Source organism: Sander vitreus, chromosome 1 (assembly GCF_031162955.1).
Source record: "Sander vitreus isolate 19-12246 chromosome 1, sanVit1, whole genome shotgun sequence".
Taxonomy (NCBI): Eukaryota; Metazoa; Chordata; class Actinopteri; order Perciformes; family Percidae; genus Sander; species Sander vitreus.
Genome location: NC_135855.1, coordinates 20560083 through 20570754, shown reverse-complemented (window position 1 = coordinate 20570754; position 10672 = coordinate 20560083). Strand labels below are relative to the sequence as shown.

Sequence of the window (10672 nt, the reverse complement as noted above, 5' to 3'; positions counted from 1 at the left end):
CATTTTTTAAAGATCTGGGTGAAATTTTCTAAATGTATAGATAAAATTACACACGCTATGAACAAGCCCAGGTGAACTCCTCTTTTTGACTGACTCTCAAGCTGTGGAACCGGATATATCTCCTCCACCATAAATTCTAACGTCTTGGTGCTGGTTTAGTGGCTATAGAAAAGCCGCCTGGTAAAGAGGAGCTCCAGCCCGGCCGAGTCCCTGAGCCCAAACCAACCCCTGGTGCTCACGCTGTTGGCGCTGAAGAATAACTATGCTCTGTGGCTACAGACCATTTTCAGCGGGAATGACTGGCCTGTAAATCAATCTGTGCATGTGTGTATGTTTACTCCTAGCCACACACACACACACACACACACACACACACACACACACACACACTGATTTGGTGTTTGGCAAACCTACAATCTGTAGCCTTTAAAATCATATGCATTCCTCCGTAGCTGAGTCAAGTTTCTATTGTTGGTTGCAGTTTTTTTTTTTTTTTTTTCTGGTAAAACTGGTGTTTCATTGTTTAAAAAAAGAAAAGGAAAAAAAAAGATAGCGTTTCAAAATGTTTTACTTCTGTTTGTAAGATATAATGTTTTAAAAGGGGTCGTGTAAGATTTTATTGTAATCCTTTTTTTCTATTAGGAGAACATGGGTGCATATTAATGACAGTCCACTGCATAGTCAAACGAAATGGAATTACTCCAGGACTTAAAGTATAGTTTGTTCTTGTTCTAACAAATAGAGGTTTAAATCGATGTGTTGGCTTCACTGTGGACACATGGCTCCTTATTTAAATGTTAGGATCAAAAATCTCCTTACCTGTAAATCTGACATATTGTAAAGGTTTGAGGGTTATTCATTTTCAAAGTGATATGTGTCAATGTTAACCTTTCTTTAATAATAGTATTTGATTTGTCTATAATCAGTATTGTCTTTTACTCCTAATCAAGTATTCTGGCTAAAATCAGAGCTCTTTCTTTTAGTTGTAATGTGATGGCAGTAGCATTATGACTAATGTAGCACATCTCTGCCAGTGTGTCATAAAGTCTACCCATGGTAGAAACCTATGGCCAGACCCTGTATCAGCCATATCTGGCACCAGCAACATACTGTTTTAACAGTCAGCTTCACTGACTGCTACTCTACCCGTTTCATATTTTTTTACTTACATACTTTATTTTTTATGTTTAGTGCAGTTTAAAACGTGTTTAAGAATGGTAACTCTATGAATGTGTTTCTGCCTGACATCAGCCTGGACACTCAAGCCAAACTGACATTTTACTCCTCTGTTGTTTCAACTTAATTTATTTAATGGAGACAAACAGTAGGCAGAAATGTAGATGTTTTTGTTTGCATCCTTACAAGCCTAAACCTGGGTGATAAAGACCGAAAGCTCAAATGCCTGACTGTCTTCTGTCATTGCCCAAACCCTCGAGAGTTGACTTGAATCTCTGCCTGAATTTGGTATGCACTGTTGAACCTTTTTCAGTTCTTGTTCAGTTTAAATCAAAGTGCATTTTATGTTAAAGCAAATATGAGTGTTTGGATTTGTCTGGGTTGCCTGTACAGTGCCATACGATTCCCCTCCTTAGAAATCTCGCCCCCCCCCCCCCCCAAAATAGCATTTCCTACACTCTCACCCCTAAAATGCTTAGATGGAAAGAGACAATCAGACCTCAAAGCTTTGCAGATACCTGGAGACACCCAGACTTTTTTTTTTTTTTTTTTCCGGTGTGCTGTATGTATTGCGTACTGTGATTCCATTGAGTTGTACCTCGGTTTCCCCCCCCCCCCCATGAGTTAAGTTGCCAGGTGAATCCTGCTGTGCCCTGCCCAAACAATCCCTGCTGCTCACTTAATGCAGGTTGTGCATCAGAGATGGTTTCCATCTTTTCAGCGCCTGTCTGTCTTTGCCTCTTTTTTTTTTTTTTTTTTCACCCAAAAGTTAGTAGCTCTCCAGAAATTAGGATTAGTTTGTATTCAAGTTTGTTACAGGGCACAATGGTGTTTGCTCAGACATAATGTTATGGGTACACATGTCCAGACTATGAATGTAAATTGTACATGGGGGTGAAGTCTTAAGTGTCTTTCCCAATTCCTTGTTTTGTTCTTTCCTCAACTAAAGCAAACCGATGAGGGAGGGATGGTAGCTCGTATCTACCGTTCACATGTTAGAGAGGAGGCAAGAACAATGTGCACGGAAGAGGAAACATGTCTTGAGGTCCCACCATGGTAGCCCCCTCCCTACCCCTATGAGCTCTCACCACCCTGACTACCGTCTCCAAGCCTAATCTTGAGTGTGTGATGTAGCCCAGGTGGGCTCATCCCCTCAGTGTGATTATAGTTATCAGTCATTGCTTGTGTCTGAAGGGTCGGTGGGAGGCATTTGATACTTTTCATCAAGCTCCTTTTTGTGTGCATTACCAGTTTATTGTACACTTGAGTGTTGTACAATACATGCAGCTTCATGTTTAAAAAAAAAAAAAAATCCTTAAAGTAAGGAAAATCTTTTGTATTTTTGATTTCAAAAGGCATGTCGTATCTACTTTTTAAATGTATTAATGAAGATTTAACTTTACATCAGATGGAGTGTTTTTTTTTTCTTACAAATATCTGTATGTTTAGTTTAGCGCAATGTCACTGAACTGTTAAATTTAGCATGTAGAGAATACCGCTTGCTTTGTGGGAAAGTCCTGAATTAAATTTTAATCATGGCACTTTTTCTGCAGAAAAGAGCAATCGTGTTAATGATTTATTTTTTTCTCCAATATCCATCAAGCCATTTTACTTGCAAGAATTGCTATTTGTGCTTTAGATGTATTAAAACATGTTTTAAGACATCTTTGTTAGCCGTCAGGCTATATGCTATTGTAAAGTGTATATATACAGTTACATTGAATTTCTGAAACAAAGTTTTTAAAGTTAAAAACCTCTTGCATGCCCTTTGTTTTTATTTCTCTTGTCTGAGATGATGCTGACGATGTGGGACAATTCATGCGATAAAAGAGGAATGTTATAGTTTAGTGGTACACTTTATGCTTATGAGTAAAGAGATATTTGTAGAATCTATGTCCCCATCTTTTCCTAAAATAATAGACACAGGGTCACTTTATCAATTGTAGCATTAAAAGGCCCTTAACTGATAAGTATTCATTTCACCAGGGTTCATACTGTATAATTTGTATTAATAGTATTTTATAATTTTGACTCCTAGCATCAACTTCTTCCAATGATAATGATTTTATTAATTGATTGTATTTTAATGAGGTTCGGAAGAAAAACACTTAGTCCTGAATGTGTAACTTTTGTTAAAGGGATTAGAATAATTAGATATTTTCATTTAAGGTGTAAATGTTATTTGTTTAAAAACTTAATATCTTAATATGTAGGAAAGGTAACCATTAAAAGGAATTACTATGTTTTAATTATTCATTTAATTTCAACTGATTATGCTATTTAAAGGAGTTATCGTTGGGGGGGGTTCCAATATGTTTTGTTTGCTATGACCTTCGTCTTGAGTAAATAAACGCTCTTTGACAATCTGAGCCACCTCACAGCACCATCAGGCTCTGTAAGTGGGTGACTGTAAGTAGTCCACAATAGTATTTGCAGCAGATGTCTTGTAAGTCCTCCAGCAGTTAGTTTGGTATCTTCTGACTCCTCCGAGAGGACTCAGCTTTCATTCGCAGGAGTTGATCAACACACTCCATTAATAATTCAGCACCGATGGCCGGGCTTGTTGCCGAAATCCCTTCTGCGTTTCACAGCCCTCATTTCGCACCTACTTTTCCCCCTTTACCGGTGTCCGTAATGACGCTGCTCTAAGAGCAGGTGTAGAGTTGCAGGCAGACACGGAGCTCCACGGCCTCTGAGAGCAGAGTGGCATCACCTCAGCCTGCCGAGCGACCATGAAGTTAGAAGGATGAGCGACAGCTTGTTGAATCCTGACTCCGTACAGTTCACCAATATGAAGCCTGTCCTCAACCCAGTTCTTCTGCCTCAGCTGAACATCACTACTATAGCCACAGGATAAAACAACGTGGATTATTGTATTGTATTTTATTACTTCTATTATTATCTGGAGTGGTTGCCTGCTTCCATTTGATTGAGGGCACTTAAAATGTGGTCGACACCAGCTGCATGCATGTGCATCCTGTTTGGTAAGTAGGCTACAAAATAATATTTCAGAAAACTTTCAGGCTGTATTGTCTAAATAAGAAATGTGGTAATACAGAACATTTCCACTGAGATGGCAATATTAGCCTACGTGTGATCAATTTCTTGATAAGCAAAGCTAAATTATCAGTAGGCCTATTAACTGTTAATAAAGCTTTGCATGAGAAAGAAGTGCTTGTTGTAAGACTTATAAATGCTTACACATAACAGCCATGTGTAAATTATAAATAGGCTACAGCTAACGTAATATTTGTCTGTTAAATTTATTAGGCTATTTTACAAAGCCTGGAAAGGATTTTTTATTTTATTTTGTCATATCTGCAAATGACGTTTCCAACCTGGTTAAATAAAGTTAAAAACAAAATAGCCTAAATGTCAGAACTCTGTTTTTACTTTTCAATTTTACAATAGCAAAGGTCAAAAATAACGATAAACGTTATCACAGAAATTAATATTTCCTTTATAATATTTTTGTTCTTAATATCTACAGGGATCATATGCGATGTCAGGCAAGTGAATTCACAACCCACATTAATACAAAGAAAGTCTGACCAGACTCCCAACGATGCCACCAAATTAGAGGGAGAGATCAAGGAAGTTATTAATCAAATCCATTCTTTGTCCGGTGAAAATGCAAACACGCGCAGCTCCGGCGTCTCTTCGTTTGCTGACTTGAGGCCATATTACGATATTCTGAGTAACGTATTTGCTGTCTTTCAACCAATGATGAGAGAACGATACCTAGACGACTTTCCCAAAATGTTAGTTTGTATTCTGTCTGGGAGACAGGACTGTGGACTGGAGGCAGAACTGACAAAGACCGTGTCCCTGGAGTTAGGAAAGCCACTGCTGATATTGGTGTCGTCTCTGAGATCCCAGACATGTTCTCCACCGAGCAGCGACGGAGAGTCCAACAGCTTCCTGAGGGCCTACATCAGCATGGGGGAATCAGCCTCTGCAGCGTTACACGGTTTTCAGCAAACATTTACAAATATACTGTCAAGTCTCCCTCTTTCTGGGAAGCTGATAAGTGCTGTGAGTGGCCTTGTGGATGCATCTGTGACGTATGTCTCAAATTTCATGGCAACTGTACTCCAAATACCAATGGACTATATTCAAATAGCTTTACAGTTTGGAATCAGAATACCATCTTTAGACGGAAACGACACCTGTGAGCAAGGTAAAATTCCCATCAATATAAACGTTTTAGCAGTGCCTTCATTTCGTTATGCTAATTAGGCTACATTTTCCCCACTTGTTCTGCAGGAGATCTCAAGCAGCTCATTATGTGGTAAGTCATATTAGTGAAATTCACGTAAAACCCTTTTTTCCATATTAAAGCTAAAAAAAATAATACATAAATAAATAAAAGACAAAGGTAGGCTACAACAAGCATGTGAAGACTACATTAAAAAAAAACTTCAGAGGGACATTTAACTACGATTCCCAAGGTGCATTTCGGTAAGAAACATCAAGCGCTGAGCCTAAAATTCTGATGTACGCCGCTAACGGTGAGCTAAATATCACACTGTTGAGAAAACGGAGTTTACAGACCGCAGTTTACATAAATTCACCAACAGATTCTGTCTTAATTTGGAATGAATTCAGCAGTGTTTTGTTCACACCTGAAATGCTGAAGTGTTATAAATTCACCATAGCACCCTAGTTCTCTAGTTCCTCTGACTGGCTTCTTCATTGTAATGGCGGCCAAGGTCATGGGTAACCTTTATTTAGAGCCATTCACCGTGCCAAACTAATGCACAAATATATAAATAAATAAATAAAACATTATTTCTCAAGTTGAAATCATTAAAATTGGGTTTGATGGTAAGATTATATAAGATAAAAAAGTATAGTAATCAACCAACAAAAGCACTGGAAAAGGAAAACTACTAGCTCGCAAACAATAATATAAGCAACAAAGGATATTATTATTATTATTATTATTATTATTATTATTATTATTATTATTTCTATTTAACATATCCCTCCATGTGTCATATAAGTAATACATATCAGCCAGAGTAGCTCTCACTACATCTGTATGCATTTTAGTAAATATTATCGTGTTAATGAAATAATCTGTAGCAATTAATTAAATTTCTGTTTTCTTTAGGGGAATAAACAACAATGTGAGCTGGTCCTTCAGTAACTCCATCGTTGACATCCTCCTGGATATCTTCCTGGGTCCTGGGCAGTCTATGTGCACATATCCAGGGCCAGAGTGCCAGAATCCTCCCGGTGTCCCCTTCCAGCGCAGCGTCCCAGAGGCAAAAGATGACATTGATATCAACCCTGACATCCTTCTGAAGTGTGATCGCCACATTCTGGTCGGGCTCAATGACACGCTGTGTGCTGACATCATCACGGGGTCAAGAGTGGGGTCCTCTACATCTGTGCACACCTTTTGCCAGGCGCTCAGCTCCCTCAGCCCTAACCAGATAGAGCAGGTGTGGAGCAACATGTGTTATGTTATTCAAACACTGGTGTCCCCGCTCCTCAGCAGGTCATCTGACTGCAGCGTTGGGGACACACAGCCTTCCCCTGCCGTCACCCCTTCCTTTGAAACTCTTCCCATCCCTGGGTCTGCACCTCAACGAGTAGTCAGAGAAGCCTCCAACCTCAAACAGCTCGCCTGTAACTACAGCAACTGGCTGGAAAACAAGGCGGTGGACGCTGTCCTTGTGTCACTGTGCAGTGATAACGAATATAGGGAGTTTGTGAAGCAGGTTTGTAACAATGCTACGTTGATGAGGAAACTGCTCTCAAATCAGATGAACAGCTGGCTGTATGGATACTGTGCCAACTCCTCTGCAGACCCTGGGCACATGGTGAGTCAATTCTGCTTCTATGAGCAGTGGATCAACCAGCCCTCAGTCCTGGTGGACCCCTCCTTACTGGAGTTCTGCATGACCCTGGACAGTTCCAGACTGACCCAACTAATCTGTGACAACACCGGATTCTTCTTGCTTTTATTCTCCAACCCTGAAAACGGGCGGTTCATGCCAAACTGCACAAGCCTGCCCCCTCCACCACCATTCCCCAACATGAATTCATTAATATTAGATTCTTGTCATTACTCGGAGTGGCACGATGTGATGCAAATTACCATCGACGTTTTGTCACAGTGCATTCTCTTCGATCAGAGTGGTTTTACTAAAGAGGTTTGCTCGAACAAAACTTTTCTGAACAGTCTGCTGCGTAATAAAGCAAATGCCTGGCTGGAGAGTCACTGCAACTCCTCTCTCACCTTTCTTCCCCCTGAGCCCACTCAGACCCAGGCCTTTAGCATCGCAAGCTGGTGCGACTACTACACGTGGGGATATCGGCAGGTGGACAATTCAGTGGTCGCCCTCTGTTGGGAGTATGATGAGCTTGCTTTTCAGAAGAATGTCTGCTGCAAAGCATCTGTGTTTGAAAAGCTGTTACAAGACCCTCTGAACAAATGGCTGACATCAGTCTGCACAAACATAAAGGAAATAGAGGAAATAGCTGTGTTATCACAGGTGGGTATTTACCTGGATGACATGGATTTGTGTATCCAAAGTCTATCAACTTGCATGCACTAAAAGAATGACAAGTCCCATATACAAGTCTTGAACTCTATATGCGCTCATGTATACTGTATATCCACAATATATAAAAAAAAACTAGTATTAGCAGTATCAATCACTAGATGGACAGTAAACCATTACAAAAATCAAGGTAAAATATTCTTTTAAAACTCAGTAGTATAGAATTTCTTTCTAAAGTTGTATTCACAATCATCTGTGCTTTAGGTGTGCAGGTACTCTGACTGGACCCGTCCCATCATCGTTGACATGACTGATCTAGCTCTCTGCACTGAATTCGACCCACTTAACTTCACCTCCAAAGTCTGCGCCAATGCCACAATCCTCCAGAACCTGTTGGCCAATCTCGACAACACCTGGTTAATACAGTTCTGTGCCAACCATTCAAACCCAGTGGTATCTCCTGGTGGAAATAGGGGACAAGTAGGCCTGACTGGATTCAACCCGGCAGAGCAGTGCCAGTACTCCAGCTGGAGCATTTCTCTTCCAGATGCAGCACTCCTGACTCTCTGCTGGCAGCACGACCAGACAAGTTTTGTCTCCTCCATCTGCCCTAACGCTGGTCTTCTCTTTCTGCTGTCCCGGGAGCCTTCTAGCTTGTGGGTGGGCAGCATGTGTACCACCTACTCCAACTACATCACTAGCACCACCACCAACAGCAGCACCACCACCACCACCACAGACCCTAATTTTTGCCTGGCCAGAAGCCTGGTGAGACAGTTCAACTGGACCTGCTCAGCTGACTTCACGTCAGCCTGCCAGCCCGGGGCCAGTCAGAATATGGCCCTGCAGATAGTGGTGCGCTGCTGGGTGGAGAATCGGAGGACCAGGGTGGATGATGTGCTGAGTCCACCTGTGGCCACTGTGTTGGAGCAGGCAGTTAGCATTACTGTGGTGATCCTGTTAGCTCTGGAGGAGGTCCAGAACACCTCGCTGCATGTCACTGAGAACATAAGACAAAGTGTGTTAGGGTCTGTCGTTCGCTATCTCGAAAGGGAAAACAACTTTGACAAAAAAAGGGTGTTGCTGCAGTGCTTTGGGGTAAGTAGTAGGTATTCAGATAATTTAATCTAACAATTAAATGTCCTATGTTGAAAATGTCACTTAAGTAAAAGTATTATTAGCAAAATGTGCTTAAACTAGTACCTCAACTTCTACTTGAGTACAGCAGTTCAGTAAATGTACCACGATACATTCCAATCCTGCTTGCTATATTATTTGTTACTACTTATTCAGTATGAATGACTAATGAAGTATATTTTAGCAATGTATTCTGTAGGTTAATCAGAGCATAGTGTGAATAGAGATTCTCCCTCATGTTTTATTCATATAGGCTCAATCAGTTTATGTGTAGAACAGTTCATTGACTTTATAGTTTATCCAATCATTAATCCAAATCAGTTACCATTAGCGTCATTGTATAGCAGCTGACCTCCTGTGTACAGACAGCCTACAGCTGGTGTACGGTTACACTCCTGTCATCGATATGGACATACTGATTCTCTTCCTCTGGGTGTAATCTCTACTGGCTCACACTTGATTTGACAATTACAGTAATGTGTTTAACAGCAGACTCCCAGATTATGTAGTGACATTAATCCCCCTGTTAAGTGTGTGTGTGTGTGTGTGTGTGTGTGTGTGTGTGTGTGTGTGTGTGTGTCTCCCTTCTGTAGAGAGTCTTAACCAGCTTGATGCTGACAGCAAGAGACGTGACCAGTAATGAATTCTCCGTCATTAAGGTGATTTATACCACACCTTAAATGTTATTGTAAGTTAAAGTCCGTCTGTCTGTTGGTCCAACACTTTTGGTCCAGACTTAAATATCTCAACAGTTATTGGATGGATTTCCCATGAAATTCTGTACAGACGTTCATGGTCCACAAAGGATGAATCCTAATGACTTTGCTGATCCTCTGACTTTTCCTCTAGTGCCACCAGTAGGTCAAAGTTTTTACTTATCCTGTAAAATATCTCAACATCTACTATATTGGCTCAAACATTTCTTGCAGACATTCATGGTCTCAAGACAATGTGTTATACTAACTTTTCCTTTAGCTCAATCATGACTTTGACATTTGTGGTTTTGAGGGACATTTCTCAACATGAAGTTAAGTACACACATTCATGTCCCCCTCAGGATGAATTGTAATAACTTTGGTGACACCCTAACTTTCCCTCTGGCACCATCATAAGGTCAAAATTTAAATTTGCCCAATACTTTTGTGTTTGACCAAATCCTTGCAATTCTAATTACATTCCCATCAGCCTCAGATGTACTTTGAGTTTAGTGCTAATTTGAAAACAAGCATCGTCATTGTGAGCATGTTAGCATCCTGACATTACCTTTTAGCTCAAAGCACAGCTGAGCCTATGTACAGCCTCACAGAGATGCTAGCGTGGCTGTAGATTTTTAGGCTTGTATTATACAAGCTTGTACACTTGTTTATTTGGACTAATTTCCTCGTGTGTGTCCAGGAGTACTTCAGTATACCGCTGAGCAGCCTGAGCTCAGTGCTCAGTTCAGCTCACATCAGCACCGTCAGACTGATTCTTCAGTACTACAGCAGAAACAAGGATACGCTGCAGGTGAATAAGCACACACAACCACGTGAAATCTACACCGACCACAGCTGTCTTTTCTGTTTCTTCCTGGAATTCTTAGTTCTCTGTTTCACTGCTGTATCGTCTGTTTTAGTCTAAGTTGAACACAGTACACAGTTTTGCGTTGTTGCGGACACAAAACTGGTATTTGTTTCTGTTTTCAGTTGCCGGTTAAGTACCTGTCCACCATGGTGTCAGTGTTGTTCCAGGCCCACCTGGTAAAAGATGATAGTCTTTTCCCTGAGCTGGCTCCCCTGCTAGCTGAAGCCAGCCCAGCTGACATTGAAGCTTTGCCCTCACTGCAGAACAACATCAATGTGTAA

General features: G+C 40.8%; 1 protein-coding gene across 1 annotated transcript; it reads left to right on the top strand.

Moving 5' to 3' along the window:
- The first annotated feature begins 4935 nt into the window (after positions 1-4935).
- LOC144523172 (uncharacterized) lies at positions 4936-10672 on the top strand. Its single transcript, XM_078258554.1, has 7 exons — positions 4936-5146; positions 5443-5467; positions 6293-7682; positions 7956-8789; positions 9422-9487; positions 10224-10334; positions 10514-10672. The coding sequence occupies exons 1-7, from the start codon at positions 4936-4938 to the stop codon at positions 10670-10672; spliced, it is 2796 nt and encodes a 931-aa protein (XP_078114680.1).

Excerpts from the sequence above, each read along its gene's own strand:
- LOC144523172 (XM_078258554.1), top strand. The coding sequence starts at position 4,936 with ATGTTAGTTTGTATTCTGTCTGGGAGACAGGACTGTGGACTGGAGGCA. Across the intron at positions 5,147-5,442 it reads AGCCTCTGCAGCGTTACACG|GAGATCTCAAGCAGCTCATT; the intron begins GTTTTCAGCAAA and ends CTTGTTCTGCAG. Across the intron at positions 10,335-10,513 it reads GAAACAAGGATACGCTGCAG|TTGCCGGTTAAGTACCTGTC; the intron begins GTGAATAAGCAC and ends TTCTGTTTTCAG.